The sequence below is a fragment of the Prionailurus bengalensis genome, chromosome D1 (assembly GCF_016509475.1).
Source record: "Prionailurus bengalensis isolate Pbe53 chromosome D1, Fcat_Pben_1.1_paternal_pri, whole genome shotgun sequence".
Classification (NCBI taxonomy): Eukaryota; Metazoa; Chordata; class Mammalia; order Carnivora; family Felidae; genus Prionailurus; species Prionailurus bengalensis.
Genome location: NC_057346.1, coordinates 71,406,261 through 71,432,829, shown reverse-complemented (window position 1 = coordinate 71,432,829; position 26,569 = coordinate 71,406,261). Strand labels below are relative to the sequence as shown.

Sequence of the window (26,569 nt, the reverse complement as noted above, 5' to 3'; positions counted from 1 at the left end):
CAGAGTTAATTTTCTTTGGACCATGTTTCTATTTTAATATCAATCATCTTAAGTCAGCAGGCTAAAAGTGACCTTAACTCACTGTATCACATTTAATTGCAAATGTACTGCTATTACATCAGTGTGATTTTGAAGGATTAAAAAGCAATCATTTTCATCATTCTGTTTCAAGCCAAACAATATTCTCAAGATGATGTTCCCTGTGGTTAAGAAATATGTTGTATTTTCAGTTCCCAATATCACTGACTTCCCCATATCCTGCTTCCATTAAAAAACAACAACGACAACAACAACAACAAAAATAAGACCATTATGTTTAGGTTCTGGGCAAGTGTTGAACCAAAGCTCATTTTCCTTTACCATACTCTGTAATTCAACCCATTCCTGTTTCATGTATCATTTCATTCAATTTTTCCTTTATAAAAAAAGGAGCTCATTTACTTGAATATATTATAGAAAATTCAAATTAATAAATCCTGCAAGAATCTGGAAAATTACAATTATCTGATCACATTTCCTATATAAACGTTAACACCACTTTTAACTGATAAATCAGTATGATCCAATCCTGCCATCTACTGTTTCAAATGTGTAACTCTACAGCTCAAGCTAAACAAAGTGCTCAATACTAACAATGGTTTAGCAGAAACTTTACCCTAATTCCAATTTTTAAAAAAAAAAATTTTTTTTAACGTTTATTTATTTTTGAGAGAGAGAGAGAGACAGAGACAGAGCGGCAGAGAGAGAAGGAGACACAGAATCAAAACAGCTCCAGGTTCTGAGCTGTCAGCACAGAGCCCGATGCGGGGCTCGAACTCATGAACCGTGAGATCATGACCTGAGCCGAAGTCGGCCGCGTAACTGACAGCCACCCAGGTGCCCCTAATTCCAATTTTGTTAACACAGTGAGATCACTGACTACATAGAACTTCATAACTCACACATGAGATCACTATGTCTCCTGGCTTTTAAAAGACAAAGTATTGACTCCTTTGTTATGAGGGTAGATGGGTATGTTTACATTCAGAAAATTTCAGCTCCTGCATTTTCCCACCTTCCTTGAGCTACCGTTACTGATGCCCTTCATGTGTAGGATTAGCACCGTTTAGTTCCAAGTAAATCCTCAAGCGAGTACAGAATATATTAGTAGTCTTAGTTCTCCAGCAGGAACAAGAGTTTGGCTACCTTGTATCTAACATCGGTGATGAGCCCTGGAAATGTGCTCTTCCGTTAACAAGTCAGTAGCTCTGTTGACCTTCCTTTGGATACCATGCACTGGACCTGTGTGATTGCCCCTACAACGGTCACAGATACCGATTTAAAACCTTTCCCGCTTCCCGTCCTAAACTGACCCTGGTTTCCTTAAACTGCCTCCCTGATTCATGTTCTTAAGGCCCCAGCATGCCTTGTACCCAACGTACTTAACTTTTCAGAGAAGACACATTAGCTTCTTTTTACGAATCAGTTTCGCTATTATGCCTTATTACTACCCATGCTGTCCTACATCTAAAATACTTCAACTGTTCCTTTCTGCTTTAGTTATTTCAAACTTCATTCAACAGAAACAAAGTGGTGTATTTGACTCAAATTTCTTTAAAAGACTGGGGATTGTACCTTGAAATGCCAAACTCTTGGTGTGGCCTTTTGCCATTACTGCGTTCCCACCGGGACGACGACTGTTCAATAGGTGGCAGACCGGAAGTTCCAGGGCTCCTCCTCAGCTGGGGAGTTGGTAAGCTATTCCTACTGTGTAGTCCCTGTGGAATAATTTAACGATGATTAAAACTGTCACCCTTAGATATGCTGTGTATGTATTTTTAAAGATGACATGTAAAAATACCAATACACAGATTGTATACAATACAGTAGATTTTTAGTATGTACAGGAGACACAGGACATTTTATCTTGAAGATATGTCAGATTTACTCCAAATTTTACATTCTATACTATTGTTCTATTTAGTGTTCCTCCCATTAAACAATGGTTTCTGAACTCCCTACAATTTTACTAGATCTTTATTCTTTTGTACATTTTACTCCTAGTTTCATGAGAAATAAATACTTGACAATTTAAAAAGGAAGTATGAAAGATTTACCCTGAAAAACAATTTCAGAGGACAAGCTTAGGATCAGGCACCATAAGCCCTAGATCCTAAACCCTTTCTATTTTCAATACAATGCTGAAGTATATAGGGTTAACCTGGAGAAACTGAAAGATTCAGAACTACCTTTTCAATTAGCAATTAAATTCAGAACACCATTAGCATTACTAGTTTACCTTAGTTTTTGAAAATATTCTAAATTGATCTAAATGTTCAATTAGCCAAAGTATTCTATTTTTTACCACTGTATAGAGGTGTTTTATTGCTTCTTCTGAATTTCCCCCATCAGCAGATACTGAAACCATCTCAGAGAGCTAAATATCTCTTATATTTAAGTTTTCCCAAGGATGTTGATTTTGTAAAGGTTCATAGTTACTTAGACTCATAGTGAAAAAGTTCTTTGTGTTACAATCCTTTCTGGCTATAACTTAGGTCCATATAGTCTTTCTTAGTTCTTAACACACATATATAAGACATTTATATTAAATTATCTTTTATAATTCCTTTTTCCTTACTAATTACTTTTTTATAAATGCTGTTGTTCTTTTCTGGAGTATCAGGTTTTTCTATTCTTTTTCAAACGCAGAGACCAATTAGATATGAAATTCAACTAAGAAGTTTAAAGAACACAAAGAAATATGGTTTACTTCCTGGTTCTTACAGGACTTACTCCTATCAGTAGATTCCAGTACCAAAAATAAACCTGATTAACTAAAATGTTCAGGAAATGAGGCATTTAGGCATCCTGTTTAATTAATATTATTGTTTCAAATGTTTCTAAAATGTACTAGTACACTTTTTTTTTCACACAGTAAGCACAGTAACAAACATAATATTGATATCAATAAGATTTTTCTGATTAAGATTTTTAAGAATCACTATTTTTAAAAATTGCTCTCTGTTAACTATACTTCAATAAAAAAAGAAAAAAGTTACTATTCTAAACATCAAATGTCAATGGAAAATATAAAGGAATAGCAACATATCAAGTGAAGACTAACTCAAGAATACATAGTTATTTTATTGAATTTATTATTATCACTTTTTGATGCTTGTCATTAACCTGTTCCTCATAAGTAGAGTGCTAAAAAGAATGTCATGTAACTATGTACCATTGTTAATTGGATTCTGACGAAGGCAGGTATTTTTTAAAAATAAAAGCATCACATAAGCAAAACAAAATAAAAGCATCACATAGCCACCTCTGATCTGGATTTGCAATCAGTAATTATCAAACTTTTGCCCTAATTGGGCTTGCTTAATTTTTCAACACTTCTACACCCTAATGCTGGGAACACAGTGAAATTAATTATCAAAATCCTTCCAAAACCATATTTAACTTTTTCTAAGCTCCATATACACTATTACAATGAAAATTTAACTGCTTTGAATTTTATCTTGTCTTCATTAGTTTACCTGTAGAATAAAGTATTTAATCTAGAACAATCTCTAAAATGTTTTTATTTCTAAAGTTTATGATGTTAGCTATCAACAAAGACATTGAAAGCATTCTAAACAAGCATAACGTATACCTTAGAATAGTACTTATTATTTCTTTTTTTTTTTTTTTTTTAATTTTTTTTTTCAACGTTTATTTATTTTTGGGACAGAGAGAGACAGAGCATGAACGGGGTAGGGGCAGAGAGAGCGGGAGACACAGAATTGGAAACAGGCTCCAGGCTCTGAGCCATCAGCCCAGAGCCTGATGCGGGGCTCAAACTCACGGACCGCGAGATCGTGACCTGGCTGAAGTCGGACCCTTAACCGACTGTGCCACCCAGGCGCCCAGTACTTATTATTTCTTAAAGAAAATTGTATTTTGAAGCATTGATATTTAAAGAAAAATTCATCCAATATCTAATTCTGGAAAAATCAATGTCTGTTGGGTTATAGCAATCTCTAGTGGGTAAAGGGGTGGAAAAACAGACCCCAAAAAATGTGAAAGTCAATTTAAAATAATGTTATGTAATTCAGAGAAATGAATATTATAATGATCAATTCTTTGGGGTTCAACAAGAACAATTTCAGGATCCTAAATAATACAATAAATTAATGACATGATTTGACTACTAGTTTGTTATATAAGCCTGGAATTAAATTTGTGTGGGTTTTTTTTTTTCTGCTTTTTAAGAAACAATAATGACAATGATAAATAGTTGTAACCAAAAAAGTCATAACTGCTGATTAGAATAATTTAGAATAAAAGCTGAATATTCATTTAGAAATATTTGAGATTTATAACTACCTCTAAAGTCCCAAACAGCTCAATATACTGTACAAAAAAGCTGATCCTTGAAAAAGAAATTGTGTTTTATCTATGCTACAAAGGAGCAGTTTTAATTTGAAAACATCATTAAATGTGGTAAGTATAGGGCTGGCTGATTACTGTATCTTGACCTTGTGAAGTTTTCGATCTCCTTTCTCAGCTGGGTCCTCTACTTCCGAGCAGGGGTAAAATCCAGGAAATGGTGTGAGGGGATTAATCCTTGGCCTACAGGAACCTGAGAAAGCACCCATCAAGGAACTGATACTCCGCAGGGAAGAAATGACTTGTGGGGGAAGGGTTGGATCAATCAGAAGGTCTGACACCATATTGCGAGCCTCATTTAGCACTGAAAGATCAACTCCACTTCCACCTCCAGAATTCTAGAAAAGAAAAAAAAAAAAGGTAAAATTATATATTTGTTACAGAAAAACCTTAACGTTTAAGAAAAACTCTGTTTTAAGTCAATATACACATACGATATACAGCAGTTCTTCCGCTTACCTTACTCCCTCAGGAGACAGTCCAGCATAGTGACTAGGCCTTGTTGCAAAGACACTGGAGTTTGAAATCTACACTTTAATCCTACTTGTATGATTTTAGGCAAGTTATTCAACATCTGAATTTTTTAGTTTCTTTACCATAAAATGGAGATAGTAACATCTACCTAAGGCGAACGTGAGAGTTAAGACTGATAATACATGCAAAGCACATAAGGCAGAGTACAGGGCATATATTTAAAGTACAATATGGGAATGCAAGCTGGTGCAGCCACTCTGGAAAACAGTATGGAGGTTCCTCAAAAAATTAAAAATAGAACTGCCCTATGACCCAGCAATTACACTACTAGGCATTTATCCAAGGGACACAGGTGTGCTGTTCCAAAGGGACACATGCACCCCCATGTTTATAGCAGCACTATCAACAATAGTCAAAGTACAGAAAGAGCCAAAATGTCCCTCGATGGATGAATGGATAAAGAAGATGTGGTATATATACACAATGGAGTAGTACTTGGCAATCAAAAAGAATGAAATCCTGCCATTTGCAACTACGTGGATGGAACTGGAGGGTATTATGCTAAGTGAAATTAGTCAGAAGAAGACAAAAATCATATGAATTCACTCATGTGAGGACTTTAAGAGACAAAACAGAAGAACATAAGGGAAGGGAAATAAAAATAATATAAGAACAGGGAGGGGGACAAAACAGAAGAGACTCATAAATATGGAGAACAAACTGAGGGTTACTGGAGGGGTTGTGAGAGAGGGGATAGGCTAATGGGAAGGGGCACTAAGGAATCTACTCCTGAAATCATTGTTGCACTATATGCTAACTAATTTGGATGTAAATTTTAAAAAATAAAAAATAAAATTAAAAACAACAACAAAAAAACCACAGTATAAATAATGGAGCAAGGGCTTTGTACTGTATACAGTTAGACTCTTATCCTTGAGGCAAGTTGATAGGTTTTTCATTTTTGGATTTTTTATTTTAAGATTATCTTATTCTTTATTGGGTGACATTATGAATTAAGAACTAATTTGTAATGCAACTGTTACATGTAAGCTATTCAGTAAGTGCTGGTCTCCCAATAAATATTAGACTTTTCTTATTCTCCCCCTAAAGAATAAATAAATAAAGTGCAATAAGTAACAGTATAACCACTAATGTTACAGAAAATAAGAAGACAAAAAGACAGGAAAAACAGTGTCAGGGTTCAAAGAAGATAGTGATGATTTTGAACTAAATGGTTATCAAAAACTTCATGGAGGAGGTAACATCAGACTTGGCCTTAAAAAATAGATAGGGATGATATTTTTAAAATTTAGAACAAATATTTCATTGATGTATACATATGGTATGATTTTTACTTTTTGAAAATACATATATATGGTGTTCAACTCAATTACCCATAGAAATGAGTGCACTGATAGAACAGTGAATTAATGTTACTTTTGGTGTCCTTGTTATATCTTGAACTTACATTTGAGTGTGTCTGCAATTCATAATTATTGAACGCATTAAATGAGTTCACCAAGAAATGGTTTATTAGGCATCCTCAATACATTTTGGAACTAAGAAATGTTATGAAAGTTAGAACAATAATTAAGTAAGATCTTTGCTCTTTGTGGAATTTTTTTTCCCTGTGAAGTATATTTTGTCTTCATTTTTATTTGAAAACATTTCTATTATTAGGGTACAGTCCAGCTATTTCTAGTATTTATAAATAAATATTTCCCTATACATGTCAAAACAGATAATTAAACATACTTTTGACAAATAGCTTCCCATAAATTTGAATTGCTGAACCAAAGTAAATGAACATGTTAAAATTTGGTCATTACCATAAAACTGCCCTCACATATGTTGGCTAAATCTATACTTCCACAAATTGTATATAACCGCATCTATTTTCCCACACCCAAATGAGAAATCTGATGATATCGGAGTTGGATGTTCCTGGTACAGATCATGTGTCATTTCTCTCCAGTTGCTTTCAAGTTCCTTTGTCTTTAGTTTTCAAACATTTCATTATGACACGGCTTGCAATAAAATTACTGGGGGGGGGGGTTCACATTTGGGAGTCACTCAGCTCCTCCAACTTGTAGGATTACGTTTTTTTTGCAAAATTTGGGGAAGTTTTCAGCCATTATTTTTTTCAAATTTAAATTCCCTCTCTCCCTCCCTCCCTTCTCTTTCTCTCTCCCTCTCTCCCTCTCTCCCCTTCTTCCTCCCTCCCTCCTCACACTCAGACATGAATTTCGGATCTTTTATTATCCCTTAGGTCACGAAGGCTCTATTCATTTTGTTTGCATCTATTTTCTCTATGTTGTTCAAACTGGATAAATTCTATTGTTCTATCCTCCAGTTCACAGATTCTCTCCTCCGCCATCTCCACTCTGTTACTGAGCCCATTCAGCAAGTTTTGAATTTCCATTAACAGTTTTTTCAGTTCCATAATTTCCATTTCTTTCTTTTTTATAACTTCTACAGGCCTACCTTGGAGATGCTGCAGGTTTGGCTCCAGATTGCAACAGAGCTAATATCACAATAAAGTGAGTCAAATGAATTTTCCAGTTTCCTAGTGCATATAAATGTTTACAATGTACTGTAGTCTATTGTGTGTGCAAAGGTATTATGTCTAAGAAAATGTACATACCTTAAAAAACTTTATTGCTAGAAGCACTTGGGTGGCCCAGCTGGTTAAGCGTCTGACTCTTGATTTCAGCTCAGGTCATGATTTCACAAGTCATGAGTTCGAGCCCCACATTGGGCTCTGTGATGACAGGACGGAGCCTGCTTGAGATTGTCTCTCTCCCTCTCTCTTTGTCCATTCCCCACTCGTGCTCTTTCTCTAAATAAATAAACTTTAAAAATACTTTATTGCTAAAAAAATGCTAACCATTATCTGAGTTTTCATCAAGTCACAATCTTTTTGCTGGTGGGGGTCTTGGCTTTGATATTGATGGCTGCAGATTGATCAGGGTGGTAGCTGCTAAAGGTTGGGGTAGTTGTGGCAATTTCTTAAAATAAATGAAGTTTGCTGCATTCAACTGACTCTTCTTTTCACAAATGATTTCTCTGTAGCATGTGATGCTGTGTGACAGCATTTTAAAAAATGTTTAATGTTTATTTATTTGGGGGGACAGAGAGAGAGGGAGAAATAAGCAGGCTCCATGCTTTCAGCACAGAGCCTGATGTGGGGGCTCAGACTCACAAACCGTGAAATCATGACCTGAGCAGAAATCAAGAATTGGACACTTAACCAATTGAGCCACCCAGGCACCCCTGTGTGATAGCATTTTACCCACAGAACTCCTTTCAAACTTGGAGTCAACCCTCTCAAAATCTACTGTTGCTTTATCAAGTTTATGTAATGTTCTAAATCCTTTATTGTCATTTCAACAGTCTTCACAATATCCTCACCAGGAGTAGATTCCACCTCAAGGAACCACTTTCTTTGCTCAGTCCTAGGAAGCAACTCCTCATCTGTTGAAGTTTTATCATGAGATCACAGCAATTGAGTCATATCTTCAGGCTCCACTTCTAATTTTATTTCTCTTGCTATTTCTACCACGTGTAGTTACTTTCTCCACTGAAGTCTTTTTTTAATTTTTAAAAAATATTTATTTTTAAGAGAGAGACAGAACACAAGCAGGGTAGGGGCAGAGAGAGAGGGAGACGCAGAATCTGAAGCAGGCCCCAGGCTTTGAGCCATCAGCAGACAGCCTGATGCAGAACTCAAACTCATGAACCAGGAGATCATGACCTGAGCCGAAGTTGGACGCTTAACAGACTGAGCCACCCAGGCTCCCTCCACTGAAATATTGAATCCCTCGGAGTCATCTATGTGGGTCGGAATCAACTTCTTCCAAATTCTGGTTAATGTTGGTATTTTGACCTCTTCCTATGAGTCATAAATGCTCTTAAGGGCATCGAGAATGGTGAATCCTTTCCAGAAGGTTTTCAATTTTCTTTGCCCAAATCCAACAGAAAAATCACTATCCATGGCAGCTGTAGCCTTACAAAATGTAGTTCTTAAATAATGAGACTTGAAAACTCAAAAGTACTCCTTGCTCCATGGGCTACAGAATGGATGTTGTGTTAGCAGACAAGAAAACATCAATCTTGTTGCACATCTGCATCAGAGCTCTTGGGTGATCAGGTGCATTGTCAATGAGCAGCAATCTCTGAATCTTTTTTTTTTTTTCCTGAGCAGTCTGTCTCAAAACTGGGCTTACGATGTTCGATAAACCATGCTGTACATATATGTGCTTTGCTGTTCCATTTACACAGCAGTGTCGGTTTAACATAATTTTTAAGGACCCTAAGATTTTCAGAATAGTAAATGACCACTGGCTTCAACATCAAGTCACCGTCTGCATTAGTCCCAACGAAAGAGTCCTTCAAAGGACTTGTCCTTTGAAGCTTTGAAGCTAGGCACTGACTTCTCCTCTCTGGCTGTGGAAATCCTACGTGTCATCTTCTTCCAAAAGAAGACTGTTTCACCTACATTGAAAATCTGTTGTTTACTGTAAGCACCTTCAATAATTATCTTAGCTAGATCTTCTGGAAAACCAGCTGAAGCTTCTACATCAGCACTCCCTTGAACTTTTATGTTATAGAGATGGCTTCCTTCCTTAAACCTCAGGAACCAACCTCTACTACTTTCAGACTTTTCTTCCACAGCTTCCTCACCTCTCTCAGCCTTCACAGAATTAAGGAGAGTTAGGGCCCTGCTCTGGATTAGGCTTTGGCTGATGGGACTATTGCGGCTGGTTTGATCTTCTATCTATACCACGAACACTTCCTCCGTATCACAGCAGTAAGGCTGTTTCACTTTCTTATCATTCACGTATTCACTGAAGTAGCACTTTGAATTTCCTTCAAGAACTTTTCCTTTGCATTCACAGCTTGAATGGATGATGCAAGAGGCCTAGCTTTTGGCCCATCTCAGCTTTCGATATGCTTTCCTCGCTAAGCTTAATCACTTCTAGCTTTTGACTTAAAGTGAGAGATGTGTGGCACTTTCACTTGAACACTTAGAGGGCACTGCACGGTTATTAACTGACCTAATTTCAGTATTGTTGCATCTCAGGGAATAAGGAGGCCCAGGAGGAGAGAGATGGAGGAATGGACAGTCGGTGGAGCAGTCATGACACACACATTTATCAATTAAGCTCACCACCTTGCATGAGCATGATTCATGGCACCCCAGAACAATTACAATAGTAACACCAAAGATCACTGATCACAGATTACCATAAAAAGTATAATGATGAAAAAGTTTGAAATATTTTCACAATTACCAAAATGTGTTCAAAAAACATGAAGTGAACAAATGCTGTTGTTAAAACGGCAAAAATAAACTTGCCGATGCAGGATTGCTACAAACCTTCAGTTTGTAAAAAACACAGTATCTGCGAGGTGCAATAAAGTAAAACACAATAAAAGGAGATGTGTCTGTACTTTTGTTGTTGTTGTTGAGCTTTTCTATTTTGTATTTGTAATTGCTTGTTAGAACATTTGTATGATGGCTGCTTTAAAATTTGTCAGATAATTCCAAATCTGATTCAATTTGGTGTGAAGGGTTGATTGTCTTTTCTCACTCAAGTTGTGATTTTCCTGGTTCTTGGTGTAACAAGTGATTTTTTTATTTTATCATCAACATTTTGGCTATTATCCTAGAAGACTGAGTCCTATTTAAATCTTTTGTATAAAGAGGCAGGCTCTTTGCTTTGATAAAGCACACAGGTCCTGGTCTACTTCTTCAGGCTGTGGTTCTAATGACAATTAGTTTTCAGGGCACTCATAGTAAGTACTATTTCACACTGCATGACTTTTTTTCCGGTGCCACGAGGGTTTCCAAGGGACCCTGCTGGTACCTCTGTTGGTGAGGATATGGGAGGAGGGAAGGAGGAATTTCCTCAGATTGAGCCACCTGGTATTTCCAGGTGGGGGAGGAGAGTCTCTAGGCCACAGAAACAAAGAGCACTTTCCAGACTAGGCACACCCTGTGACAGTACCCCCCCCCTCTTTTGCCAGACCCCCTGGCCACTCAGTCTCTCACTGGGTAAGGAGAATCTCATGCCCAGTAGGGAATGAGAGTACTTCCCTGGACCTCTTACTGTCAGTGGAGTTCTTGGTCACTTTTCCCTTGCTAGAGCAACCAGACTCACTTGGTATAGTTCGAGGGCTCTCATTTAATCTTAGGGAAGGAACGAGCCTACCTGCATCACATTCTGTTGCTGGGCTGGGGAGTCAGGACCTGCGTCACCTTTTGCTGTTAGGCAGGGGTTTTAGGAAACTCGATCACTATTGTTTTCCTCCATTAATAGGGTCCCTAACTAGTCTACCCTCCTCTTTCCATTTTTCAGAGTTCTCCTTTGGTTGCCCCTTGTTATTTCTGAAGTTTATAGGGGCGCCTGGGTGGCTCAGTCGGTTGAGCAGCCGACTTCGGCTCAGGTCATGATCTCGCGGTCCGTGAGTTCGAGCCCCGCGTCGGGCTCTGTGCTGACAGCTCAGAGCCTGGAGCCTGCTTCGGATTCTGTGTCTCCCTCTCTCTCTGCTCCTCCCCTGTTCATGCTCTGTCTCTGTCTCAAAAAATAAATAAACGTTAAAAAAAATGTATTTCTGGAGTTTATAGTTATACTTAGTGGAGAGGAGAGGGGAGAATTAACCCTGAAGATACACACAGAGCACATAGAGTGATGTGCAGTCCATACAGGTAAAGTACAATAAATATTACTATTAATATGGAAAAGCGAGGAGATAAAAATACAAATAGAGTGGCATCAGAGTTCAAAGAAGATACATAAAATTTTTAATCTGAATGGTTAACAGTAACTTTATGGAAGGGGTAGCATTTGAGCTGAGATGTTAATTTGGTAGGATTTTATTTATAAAGATTAGGGGAAAATATTTTACGACAAAACTAAAAATGTATTTGGGGGAGTTCATTCTTCAAGAAAGAGCACAAATAAAGGTACAAAAGTGGTAAAATGGCAAAGTACAAGGAACATGAAATTTAAGTACAGGCTTCATTTTTTTTTTTTTTTTAAGAGCACTAGAACATAAGGTTGGAGGCCTGTGGGGACCAAATTTTTGAGAACACCAGATTCCAGGCTCACAGATCTGAGTAGCAGAGAATCATGGATTTTGAGCAGGTTAAAGAGGAAGAACAAAGTGGGGAAAGAGAAAAGGAAGTAACAGAGGGCCCTGGAATATTAGAGAGGATGAAAAGACAGTTAACAACTGACAGAAATATGGGAAAACAGCATCCCAGGCCAGGAGACCAGCAAGTGTGAAGACCCGAAAGCACAGGCTGCCTAGCTTCTTTGAAGAATAACAAGAAGGCCAGAGTAACTGGTGCAGAGTGAATAAAGGAGAAATTAGTACAACATGAGGGCAGAGAAGTAAAAGGGAGTAAAATAAGGGATCATGTTATGCAAGGTCATTTAAGTCCATGACAAGGACTTGAACTTTTTTCTGGGTAAGAAGAGTATAGTAAGCAAGAGTGACAGCTTTTTTTTTTTAACATTTATTTATTATTGAGAGAGACAGACAGACAGACAGAGCATGAGCAGGGGAGGGGCAGAGGGAGAGGGAGACACAGAATCCAAAGCAGGCTCCAGGCTCCCAGCTGTCAGCACAGAACCCGACGCGGGGCTCGGAACTCACAAACTGTGAGATCATGACCTGAGCTGAAGTCGGTCATTCAACCAACTGAGCCACCCAGGCACCCCAAGAGTGACAAATTTTTAAAGCTGAACTTAAATTCCTATTTCCCATTGGCTTATATGTGGCAAACTCTTGTTTTTCCCCAGAGAGCTAAGAATAGATTATGCATCCTAAAGGGTTATTGAAGAGGAGGAGGGGGAGGTAGGCAGACTTGGTGGCTTTGTTTCACCTGCAAATGCTAAAATATTTACTCCCTGGTCCTTTATAGAAAACATTTTGCTAAGTCCTGTCTTATAATTTCAGAGATACTTAGTATTCATTATTACTGAAATTAATATAAGATTAGCTCACATTTTTATTCAATGCTACTATCTCCCAGGCACTTTATTATCATCATCATCATCATCATCATCATCATCAGCCCTCTGAAAGAAGTGGTATTATTCCCAATTTATAGATGAGAAAATAGGTTCAGAGTGACTTAAGAGGCTTGCCTTATTTTTCAAAAGAAGGCTGTATCAACCCAACTCTTCTGCCTAGAATAACTAGTCTAGAAAAGAAAATGGACTAAACTAGTCCATTTCAAAGCCTCAGAGCACAGCCAAGCAGCCAGGGCTTGAAAGAATAAGACCTCAGAGTTAAAAAATTAAAATGAACCCCACTATTCTGTGCTACTTTTTCCCCTCAAGGAAACCGCTGCAGATTCATAACTGGCCAGGGCAGAGAGGAGAAGCAGCAGAGCAGTTAAAACACTAGGAAATAAAGTAGAGCTTTCTGTCATCTCAGGAGGCTAGCAGACCAAAACTGGAGTTCAGGGTTATCAAGACAGGCAGAGCTTTAAAGACTAAGCAAGCACTCTGAGAGAAGAAACAAAACCAAACTTGAATTCAGAGCAGCTTTGCCCCGAAAGGTATTTGCCAATTTGCAAACAGTGGCCAAGAGATGGAGAAACCAAGCAAAATTTCTCAAAAAGATTTCTATTTTGAAAGTAAAACAGAGGGGCGCCTGGGTGGCTCAGTCAGTTGAGCGTCTGACTTCAGCTCAGGTCATGATCTCACAGTCCCGGAGTTCAAGCCTCACAATGGGCACTGTGCTGACAGCTCAGAGCCTGGAGCCTGCTTTGGATGCTGTGTCTCCGTCTCTCCCTCTCTCTCTCTCTCTCTTTGCCCTCTCCCACTCACATTTGCTTTCCCCTCCTCAAAAATAAATAAACATTAACAAAATTTTAATTAAAAAAAAAAAGTAAAATAGAGCTTTCAGCAGTCTCAATGCTGGAGGGAACAACAGAAGGAGTTACTAGAAAACACATCAGTAACTAAGCTGTTATAAGAAAAGATAGGGGCACCTGGGTGGCTCAGCCAGTTGAGCGTCCGACTTCAGCTCAGGTCATGATCTCACAGTTTGTGGGTTCGAGCCCCACATCAGGCTCTGTGCTGACCGCTTGCTCAGAGCCTGGAGGCTGCTTCAGATTCTGTGTCTCCTTCTCTCTCTGCCCCTCCCCCGCTCACACTTTGTCTCACTCTGTATCTCAAAAATAAATAAATGTAAAGAAAATTTAAAAAAAAAGATACAAAACCTGAATAGACCTAAAACTATTAAAGAAACTGAATCCATAGTTTAAAATTTGCTCATAAAAAAAACTCCAAACTGAGATGGCTTCACCAGAACATTCTTTTAAACATTAAAGAAAGAAAGAATACCAATCTTACCAAACTTTTCTAGATAACAGAGACTGAATATACCACTTTATAAGGCTACTGTAACCTTTATACCAAAAACATGACAAGAACATTATGGAAAACAAGAATTGTGGGGCCAATTCTCTCTCATAAACGTGGATACAAAATTCTAAAATAAAATATTAATAGTATCCAGTGATACATATATACATTTTATATACATTTATACATTTTTTTAAATATCTTTATCAAATTTGCTTTATTCTGGGAATATGGAGATGGTTCAACACAGATATAGAATTAAACAATATGATTCACCACATTAAAAGAATAAATGGAAAGAAATCCAGGAATCATCTCAATAGATGCAGAAAAACCATCTGATAAAAATTCTACACCCATTCATGACTAAAAAGAGAAAAAATGTCCTTAGTAAATTAGGATTAGAATGGAACTTCCTTAATCTGATATAGGGCATCCACAGAAAACATTAGTGATATTTTCATCAAAAGACATCATGATAAACCAGACTGGGAAAAGACATTTTTAAATACATACACTTTAACATACATACTATATATACTTATACATATATGTGTGTGTATATATGTATATATACATATATATATGTATATGTATATATACATATATATATGTATATGTATATATACACACACATATATACGTGTGTGTGTGTGTGTGTGTGTGTGTGTGTATTAATGTCTGAAATACACAAAAAATCCTACTGGTCACCAAGTAAAAGGTAAATAATCAGTATTAAAATAGGAAAAAACCTGACCAGAGAATATCTGGGTAGCCAATTAACATAAGATCCTCAACCTGATGAGTCATCAGTGAAATGCAATTATTAAAAGCACAATGATAATACTGCTTCACAGCTACCATAATGATTTAAAACAGACACTACCAAGTGTTGACAATGATGTGGAATAACTGGAACTATCAGAGGCTGATGGCTGGGTAAAATCTGATACAATCTCTTTGGAAAATTACTGAGTACTATCTACTGAAACTCAGCATATGCATGCATACTCGATGAGCTAGCAATCTACTCTAAGATATATACCCAACAAAAGACATCAATAGTGTTCCAGCAGCATTACTTGCAATAGCCACGAAGGGGTTCAGGACAGGCCCTCCCAGAATGTGCCACTTTGGCATGTGGATTATTTTTTAAGCTGAAGGCCCTTGAGATCCTGTGGCCCCATGAGAAACTTTTGCACCTCCCTTAACTAATAGAAGAATCTATATTGGCGGGGGGGAAGTGGGGGGGGGGTCTTTCCCAGAATAAGGGTTATTAGCAGAGATCATCTTTTTTAAGATTTTATTTTTAGGTAATCTTTATACCCAATGTGGGCTCAAACCTATACCCCAAGATCAAGAGTTACATGCTCTACCTGACTAAGCCAGCCAGAAGCCCCCAGCAGAGATCAATTTTATCTGGGTGAACCATCTGTACAGCAGGGCAAACATCTAATTACCAAACATATGCTCTACTTACTGTGAATTATATTCCTTTCCTCTGAAGTTCTAGAACCATGCCCTCTTTCTCCTTAGTTGAGAATGACATATATACCTTATTTTGCCTGATTATTTTGGGAATTTCCATGTCTATGTGGACTCCCTATACAGATGCCTATTAAATTTGATTTTCTCCTGTTCATCTGTCTTATGCCAGTTTGATTCTTAGCCCAGCTAGAATGACCAAGAGGAATTCTTGCTTCCTGACAGCCAAAAATGAAAATTAAAAAGAAAAAGTCCATCTACTATAGGATGAAAAAATTGGAGTATATTCACTCAATGGACTACTAAATAGAATGAAAATGAATGAATTACTGCTATGTGCAATAATATTAATCTCCTAAATATAATTTTGAAAGAAAGAAGCAAAAAATACATATCATTAATTCCACTCATATAAAATTCAAAGACAGAAAAACTAAGTTGTGATGACAAAAATCAACATTGATATAGTGCTTGGGAGAAGTTGATGACCAGGAGGGGAACACAAGGGGGGACTTTGGGGGAGCTGAATTCTTCATCTGAAAGACAATCACATGTATATAATCACTTTGAGAGAATTCATCAAGTTGTACACTTATGACTTACACATTTTTATATATGAATGTTACACTAAAATTTTTTTTAGAGGAAAAGGAAGAGAGGGAGGAAAGAGGGAGACAGGTATCTGATATCACATACCAGTCTGTATGACTACAAGCCCATGCTTTTAACCAGGACTGCTTATTTATCTTTAGATTTTACTAATAATTTAAATACTCTATTACTTGAAAACTGAGGATCTTTGTGGATATGACTGATGAGAAAGCCCTTCTGTAGGTCAAAGAACCAGCCCTTTTTAGGTCATAAGTGGCCTTCTTGATTTCATTTGACTGCAATAATTACATTTTTATTCACCAAAATCCAGAAAATATTTTATTCTTATGGCTGTTATGGATATTCCATTCACATTTTAAAAATAAAGCTCATTCAAAGGAATATTCATTTTTTAAAAATTGGTATAGAGACAACTAACTAAATAACTCTAATAAATGGGTAATGTTTCTGTAAATACAAAGAACAGAGATTTGATATTTACTGATATTTATCGATTAGCGTGAAAACCATCAGGTTTCAAAACAGTACATTAACCATAATATTATAATTTTTGTAGAATAGAATACATAGATTTTAATACAATGGAAAAATGGGAAAAGATCTGTAAAGATATACATCAAAAGTTAACATAATTAACATAGTTATTGTTTGATGTTTAGAAATGGTTTTTCTTCTTTCTCTTATATTTGTATTTTCAATTCTGATATGAATATATATTACTTAAGTGACCAAAAAAGTTTAAAAGTACATATTGGGGCACCTGGGTGACTCAGTCAGTTGTGTCTGACGTCAGCTCAGGTCACAATCTCGCAGTTTGTGAATTCGAGCCCCGCATCAGGCTCTCTGTCAGCATGGAGCCTACTTAAGATCCTCTACCTCCCTCCCTCGCTCTCACATTCTCTCTCAAAAATAAATAAACATTAAAAAAAAATTTTTTTAAGAAAAAAAGTATATATTACAGGATTTTATTTGTATATATGAAGTTCATCAATAAGCAAAACTAACTACTCAAAGTCAAGATAGACATTATCTTTGGGGATACAGGAAATAACCCCTAACGGTGTATAAGTAAGGCTTCTGGAATGCTGGTAAAGTTCTACTTCTGGATGTTTGTCCTAGTCACATGGGATGTTTACTTTGTCAAACTTCATCAAGCTATGCACTTTTCTTTTACATATACATATATATTTTTTAAGTACACTTCATGCCCAGCACAGAGTCCAGCTCGGGGCTTGAACTCACGGCACAACCCTAGATCAACACCTGAGCTAAGATGAAGAGTAGGATGCTTGACTGACCAGGACACCTAGGTACCCCAGGCTGTGTACTTTTCTGTATGTATAATTCAATTAGAAGTTTATCAAAAACTCTAAGTAGAGTGTTTTCATTTCCCTAACAAAATGCCACTTGTTTTTGCTTTTTCTCATATATGGCCTTAAATCTTTTTTTTTTCCCTGCTGTCAATCAGTTGCCCACAGTAAGAAAAGAAAATCTCATCCTTAATATGGAATTAGTAGTTTATTCTGAGCCCAGGTTATATGAGTAACATTTAAAAAATAACTCTTGGGGCACCTGGGTGGCTCAGTCAGTGGAGTGTCTGACTTTGGCTCAGGTCATGATCTCACGGTTCACAAGTTTGAGTCCCACGTCAGGCTCTGTGCTGACAGCTCAGAGCCTGGAGTCTGCTTCGAATTCTGTGTTTCTTTCTCTCTCTGCCCTCCCCTGCTCATGCTCTCTCTCTCAAAAATAAACAAACATTAAAAATTTTAAAAACTTATATAAGTATGGTTTCTTCTTCTTCCTTACAATTAAAATGTATTAAAAAACCAAACAAACAACTAATACCTAAATGAAAGTTCCATTCATTTTAGTTCAGTTAAAGAAAATCTTATGAAAAAAATTTTTTAAATGTCAAAAGTTCCATTACAGGGGTGCCTGGGTGACTCAGTCAGTTAAGCATCCCACTTCGGTTCCGGTCATGATTTCACAGTTCATGAGTTCAAGCCCCATGTCATGCTCTATGCTGACAGCTCAGAGCCCAGAGCCTGCTTCAGATTCTGTGTCTCCCTCTCTCTCTGCCCCTGCCCTGCTCACGCTCTGTCTCTCTCTCCTTCAAAAATAAAAATAAATAAAAATAAAAAGTTTCGTTAAAGTACACCTAAAACTTTAACATTACGTGTCAACTATACTTCCAACTAAAAAAAGTTTCTGGGGCACCTGGGTGGCTCAGTTGGTTGAGAGTCCGACTTTGGCTTAGGTCATGATCTCGCTGTTCCTGAGTTTGAGCCCCACATCAGGCTCTGTGCTGGCAGCTTAGAGTCTGGAGCCTGCTTCAGATTCTGTGTCTCCCTCTCTCTCTCTGTCCCTCCCCTGCTCATGCTCTGTATCTCTCTCTTCTCAAAAATAAATAAACATTATTTAAAAAGTTCATTACAGATATTAGTTATTAGTGATATTATTTAAATTTACCTGATAATGAGGTTTATACCATTGCTTTAAGTCCCAGTCCCAAAGAATCATCTGGAAAAAAAAAAAAATTTAGTTACAAACCAGAATCCAACAAACAAACATATGTAAAGATAAAATGGAACATCTTTAATTACAGATACCTAAAATAGCTTACAGCTTGGGAGGGGAATTGGGAAGGTAATAGTAAAAATGATCTCTAGACAGAATATTCCATAAATTATGTACTCTGTGATTGAGAAATCAAAAGAATAGTCAGAATAAAGTCACTATAATAAGCCATATTAAATAGCAAAATATCTATTACCATAAAAAGGAAAATACAAATAAAAATAACACCTATTTACTAAAAAATACAAGAAAAATGACAAATCATCAGAAACTCTCCCTGTCCCCACCGTCTTCAAAGGATCATCACTCACCATCCTAAACCAGTGTCAATGGGTGGTGCTATTTCCTTACTAATAAGGCACCTGTCAAAATCCATTTTAAAAGCTTATCCTTGGTGTTAGATTAAGTACCAATCACACTTTATTATAAAAAGCAACACTCAACCCTTTTGATATGCAGATAATTATGATGGTTTTCCTGTCTCTTTAAAGGCTGTCAATGATAACTTCTTAGTCCCAGACTAATCTTTTCCTGTCCTTTTAATTCCCAGCAGACTTTTCTGGCTGCTTCCCCTTCCAATAGTCCCTATACTCCAGGAGAAAAAAAATTAGCTTTCATTTAGCAAGCTATAACTGCTACCTATAGTTAATCCTAAATTTCTTTTAAGATTATTTAGTTAACAAATAGGTCTCCTCCTTTTGCCTAAATAGATTATAATTGCAATTTTCTACACAGTTTTGAACCTAGTCTTGAATTTAAACCTAACTTGTAATACAATCACCTGATTTCCATATACTGAACTATTTTTTTTCAAGCCCCCAGTAGGGGGGCTCCAACTCACAACCCAGAGATCAAGAGTTACACACTCTACCAACTGAGCCCGCCAGATGCCCCTATACTGAACTATTTGTATTGTTTTTTGTCATTAGGTCTTCTGTCTCCAGGTTGCAAAAGATCTTAAAAGTATTATCCACTCTATCATTGGTCCAATATTTTATCAGGAGTTGGCAGATTTTCTTCTGTAAAGGGATAGATAGTAAATATTTTAGGCTTTGCAAGCCACCTAAGGTCACTATGACATAATCTTTTTTTGTTTTACAACCCTTTAAAAATGCAAAAACATTCTTAGCTCAAGAGCCACACAAAAACAGGCTCCCTGGCTGTCCGATTTCATAGATGGGCTACAGCTTGCTGAACCTTATTGTATATAATATTCTCCCCTCCTTAATCACTCAAAACATTGTCAGCTGTCATTATCTCCATGTCCTCGTCAACATCCTTGCAGAAGGTCATCTCTTTGCCAGTGAAAAGAAACCTGTTCCTTCCCAAAGAAAATGCATACATACTATGACCACTTATAAAATTCATGGGCCAGTACCACAAAATGGCTATTGTAGAACCCTATGCAAAACACATCATGAATATTAGTAGGTTCACTAAATTTATGCAGTACTTTATATGGCTCTAAGTGTAATCCTGATATAATTATTTCAGGTTGTGATTTGACCAGGATACATTCCAGGTTCTACAGACATTTAATTAATGCAGTTTAAGATGTTAATAACTTTCTAAAACACTCACATTAAGAATAGCATAACTTAAATCCCCGAGTTTCTTTTATACTTGGTACTGCTAGGCTCCATTTTGTCCATGCTATTCTTATACAATAAAAACCTGCAATACTTTACTTCCGTCCTTAATTTAGCCTGTCAACGTTTTCTTTTGAGATTGAGGATGTCAACTAGCCTATTCACCATTCCGCTCATTGTTTGTAAATCTGATGTTTTCTTAAGTACACCAATAAAAGTACAGAATGGATATAGGTGTGAGGCCAGAGCCACAGGATGGGTCATCCAAAATAACCCAGGAGATACGCATCAATTCACTAATTTGCATTCTAAATCCACAAACTTGCCCAAGTGTACTGTCATCCAATCCATACTTATACATTTCTTCTACAAGCATGCCATCCAACAGTGCCTATTCCACATGCCAATTCCTCATATTCCCAATTCATCAGTCTAGGTAGAAGCTGATCTCTTGCTAAATCAAGCACATTTGCAGGAAGAGAGCTTCTTAAGTGAGTCTTCCTTGCGCCTCACTTCATGCACCTGTATAATTAAATAAATACTATCTTTTTCAATGTTCGTACTCTAATGCCAGAACCGTATTTGTATTCATGTCACGCATTCTTACTGGTTGTCCTGTCCCTCCCAAGCTGGTGAAAATTTGTTCCCGGGAAACAAAAAACATCTTAAAACTAATAAAATGGGCGTATAGCCCTCCAAACGCCACAGTATATAAACAGGCCGTCAATCTACTGTACTGAAATTTCACAGAGGGGAAGGGATGACTGGAGGAAAAACAGTGTTTAAAACAGCTCCTTAGGGGAGTGATAATGAAAATAAGGTTGCGAAATACTGAAATAAAGTAGTCTAGCTTCTTGCTTACAATCTGAGAGACCGTTCCAGGCTGCCTACTCAGAAGCCGGTGCTAACATTACTCTATTCTAACGGCTCTTGTAGGTTTTTGTCTGAAAACCTGCATGTTAAGAACTGAAAACAGATACCATGAAAGTCACAAACTTCTGGTAGATAGTCTTCCATTTAATTTGAACTAGCATATTAGTGATTTTGGAAAAAAAAACAACAAAATTTTTGCATGAGTAGTAGATGTATGATCCAGAAGTTCCTTAGGTATATATTAGAGCAGTCTTGTTCCAAGTGTGGTCCACAGTAAAATAAAGAAATTAGGATACATGTTTAATAATTTTTTATAGCAATTAAACATTGCCAAAACATTTTTAGTGTATTTTACCAAAGCATCAATCCACAACAAATTCAGAGAAAAACCTTTCCAAAGCTTGAACTTTGCTATATGGTTTAATATAAATGCACATAGCTGCACTGTTTGGAGTAGCAAAAAAACTAGATACAACCCAAATGTCTGTCCATAACAAACGGGAGAAATTTGTGTATATTCATACAATGCAATACAATGGTGACAATAAATGAAGTACAGCTCCATACTATACAAATAAATCCCAGAAACATACGATTGAATGAGAAAAACAAGTCACAGAAGGATACATACAGTAGTAATTTCACACATGTAAAATATACTGAAATATGCTTTTTAAGAATATAAATACATGAGAAACTATAAAGAAATGCAGTATGGGGGAGCCTGGGTGGCTCAGTTAGTTAAATGTCTGACTTGGGCTTAGTGGTTCCTGAGTTCCAGCCCCGCATCAGACCCTCTGCTGTCAGCACAGAACCCGCTTCAGATCCTCTGTCTCCCTCTCTGTCTTCTTCCCCACTTGCACTCTCTCTCAAAAATAGACAAACATTAAAAAAAAATCAGTATGGTGATTGTATCTAAGGGAAAAGAGAAGGAAATTAGATCTGGGAGTGGTGTACAAGGCACTTCAAACTTAATGGTAATGTTCAAAATTAATGGTAAAGGAGAATTGATGGTGTTTGTTATTCTTCATCTATACTTTATGCAAATTTTACAAGTTTTTGTTAAGCTTCAATTAAAGAATTAAGAATTTAGATAGGTAAAGAAGTGAAGACGGTGACTAGCAAAAACTCTTGAGAAATCACGCTGGAAATGGCAAGAATGAAATGGAACAACAGTTGGAGAAGAATGTGGGGATAATATTTTGTTGTTGTTGTTAACCTGGTAGGCTCTAGAACTTGTCTATACTTGACAGGAATGATCCAGGACAGTAGGAGCACTAATAATACAGGATAAATTGAGACAGATTCAAAGTAATAATACCCTTAATGAAAACATTACTCAATGTCTCTATAATATTAGGACTTAGATAAAATTTAGGAAATACTAGGAAATAGTAATGGAGTATTCACTATTATTTATCAGATTATGATTTGTGAATCACTAGTCATTTGTCAGTGGTCTGGAATATTTAGAGGGCAAAAGGAATCAATTTAGCTTATAAATACTTCAGAATTGTGAAATATAAGATTAATTCTGATTTCCACACAAATATCATCTTTTTTTAAGGTTATTTATTTTTGAAAGAAAGAGACAGAGACACAGCGCAAGTGGGGGAGGGACAGAGAGAGAGGAAGACAGAGCATGAGAAGCAGGCTCCAGGCTCTGTGCTCTCAGCACAGAGCCCAACATGAGGCTCAAACTCACGAGCCACGAGATCACGACCTGAGCCAAAGTCAGAGGCTTAACCAACTGAACCACCCAGGTGCCCCTCATCATTTTCATCTTAATAACCATTATATTTTTCAAAGCTGGGCAGGTGCCCTAGGTCTGTGTTATTCTTTACAAGTCATCTTATCTAAAGTATTTTTAGGTCATTCAAATATTCTTTACATCTGTTAAATCTGCATTCTTTTCATTGTTGTTGCATTATATCTCCAATCAAAAAACTAAATGGTTCTAAGTTGATTTCCTAAAGCTTAATTAAGGTGTTGATAAAAACAAACATAAATAACTCAATAAATGCTAAGCCTAGATCAAGAACAAGACTCCAATGCAAATGCAATACAAATCTCTGGGTGTGAGAATACCACACAAACCCATAAAAACAAAAATATTACTAGGGCATACAATAGTGAGTATCGAAAAGCTAATTTTGGGGGCTCAGTCGGTTGAGCATCTAACCCTTGATTTCGGCTCAGGTCATGATCTCACAGTTCCTGGGATGGAGCCTAGCTGACAGCATGGAGCTTGCCAAGGAATTCTCTCTCTCTCTCTCTCTCTCTCTCTCTCTCTCTCTGCCTCTCACCTGAGCACACATGTGCATGCACACGTGCTCTCTCTCTCTCTCAAAATAAATAACCTTTAAAAAAATAAAAGCTATTTTTTTTAAATTATTTTTTTAATGGTTATTTATTTTGAGAGAGAGGGAGGGAGAGGGAGCACATGTGAGCAGGGGAGGGGCAGAGAGAGAAGGAGAGACAGCATCTGAAGCAGGCTCTGTGCCAACAGCAGAGAGCCCGATGCAGGGCTCAAACTCACAAACCATAAGATCATGATCTAAGTCCAAGTCAGATGCTTAACCGACTGAGATACCTAGGCACCCCAAAGCTTATATTTTTTAGACTTGTAATTCTTTCACTCTATATTCTTCTGCATGGTTTTCACTTTGAAACTTTATCAAATAATGATGATAGGAAGCCGTGGAAACTTTCATGGCCTATACAAACAAAACATAAAAATGTTTTCGGTAGACCAACAGAATTTTTCTAGAAGAAGCACGTAATGCTTTCTTACATGAAACTGAAGATTTTTGTTCCTAAAACAGAAGAGACAAAAACTATAGAGGCACCATTCAGATTCTGTGCTCCTCACTGCAAAAGCATATTAAAAAAAAGATAAACTATTGCCAAGAGATTTGTAAAGCCAGCCACATAGATGATAAACATTATGCTGGAAGAGTGAACAGATTAATTAATTTCCAACATATACTTGCCATGTGACACCTTGGGACATCACAGAATTGAAAAGGCATATAATGTAAAAAAGTAACTACTGGGGCTCTGTGTGGCTCAGTCAGTTAAGTGTCCAACATCAACTCAAATCATGATCTCATGGACAGTTCGTGGGTTTGAGCCCTGCATTGGGCTCTGTGATTACAGCTCAGAGCCTGGAACCTGCTTTGGATTCTGTCTCCCCCTCTCTCTGCCCCTCCTCCACTTGCACGCTGTGTCTCTCTCTCAAAAATAAACAAACATTAAGAAAAAAAAATTTTTTAAGTAACTACTGTCACATTTGCATACAGTAGATATTTTACTTTATTGCTGGATAAATGCATTCATGTGCTAAGTCTGAATCAGCTCTTGGTGTATATGCAATACACATGAGGAAGGGTCGCAGACAAATTTTTATGTGTTTATCACTGAAAATCCATGCTACAAAAGATGATATTTTCCCCTATGTAATGATTATTTTGTGAACTCTGTCAGAAACTGAAAAATGTGTGTTGGAATAAGTTCTAAAAGAATTAGTTATCTGTACAGCAAGGAAAAGTCTTGCTAAACAATGACAATAACTCCTAACTGCAAGTTTATATGCTACTTTATTCACAGAAAACAGCTGGTGATTAAAACACATATGCTGGTCATAATTCAATGTTAAAGAAATAGCATAAATGTAAATGCACTCAATTTTTGGGCACAGAGTATACATCTTTTCAGTGTGCTATGGAAAATGAGGCAAAAAAAAAAAAAGAAAGAAAATGAGGCAAATATAAAAATATTAAAAAACAAAATATAAACACAAATAGTAAATATAATAGAAGTGTTTTTCTCGATGAGTCACATAGAACTTCTATTTCTCAAGCTTTTACGTATGATAATGCCCATTAACTTAGCAACTGACACAACCCTGAAAATAATCTGCAGTGAGAAATCTCTTCACAATTGGCAGGGTCCATGTTGAATATTCAAAACCAACAGCCACAAACACTTGCTGCCTTCCATCACCAATTATGGGTTTGCTTGGATTTTTCTAATTTAAGAGAAATAGAGAAAAGAAAGAATTTGGTTGGAGATAGGATGAATCTACAACACACAACCTATTTACTCATCAGTGAGCTGCAACAGAGATACCCTCAATACTGTAAACAATGTTCACGGATATAAAAATACTGGAATTTTTTAGTTTTTAAAAATTATATGAATCATTTTATACATTTATCTAAAATTAGTAGGTGCCTACCATGCATAATGAATACACAGTGGATAGTATACAGATATTAAAATTTAAGAAGAATTGGTAGAAACATTCATTCCTCCTGTGTAATATATAGCTCTTTTAAAATCTTACTCCCAAGTAAACAGTGTATCAGTATATGTCCTGTATATATGTTGTTCCCAAGTCAGCAAAATTGTAGGCACTAAGCTTTAGTACCAATACCAAAGTAGATCATGTAAATAATTTAAATATAAAAATAAGTAATTTAAATTAGCTAAATTTTGAAGCACAGTAAAAAAAGAAGTTATAGGGGCGCCTGGGTGGCGCAGTCGGTTAAGCGTCCGACTTCAGCCAGGTCACGATCTCGCGGTCCGTGAGTTCGAGCCCCGCGTCAGGCTCTGGGCTGATGGCTCAGAGCCTGGAGCCTGTTTCCGATTCTGTGTCTCCCTCTCTCTCTGCCCCTCCCCCGTTCATGCTCTGTCTCTCTCTGTCCCAAAAATAAATAAACGTTGAAAAAAAAATTAAAAAAAAAAAAAGAAGTTATAGTGGGTATGGTAGGTTTTCAAAATATGGTTCTACTATAAGACATTGTTTAATAATGAAAGCATGAAATTTTAAGTGCTGTTTTAGGAGCTTCCAATATTATATTCATCTGTTTCCTTCTAAGCTCGAATATAATATAGTATCAGAAATTGTTATATATTTTCACATACTACAGTAATCTGTTCAAAACTAATTTTAAAAACAGCATTTAAGTAACATATGAGGTGTATACTACTAAAGAATGTTTTTAGTTGATTTGATAAAAGGAACCCAAGACTATGCCTTCATATAAATTCAACTTTGTGGTTAAAAAACTGAATCCTGATAAAAGTTTCTGTTTGAATATGTTTGTAAGTCCAACATGCTTTACAGAGCTCTGCAAAACCACCAACACCACAGTGAAA

General features: G+C 36.8%; 1 protein-coding gene across 1 annotated transcript in view; it reads right to left on the bottom strand.

Annotated features, from left to right (window-relative positions):
- PDE3B (phosphodiesterase 3B) overlaps positions 1-26,569 on the bottom strand; it is a 172,952-nt gene that overhangs the window by 54,193 nt on the left and 92,190 nt on the right. Inside the window, exons 2-4 of the mRNA XM_043580732.1 lie at positions 18,837-18,887; positions 4,500-4,748; positions 1,615-1,757 (exon numbers count right to left, since the gene is read on the bottom strand). Of these exons, the coding sequence (XP_043436667.1) occupies positions 1,615-1,757; positions 4,500-4,748; positions 18,837-18,887 (443 nt within the window). The remainder of the gene's footprint in view (positions 1-1,614; positions 1,758-4,499; positions 4,749-18,836; positions 18,888-26,569) is intronic.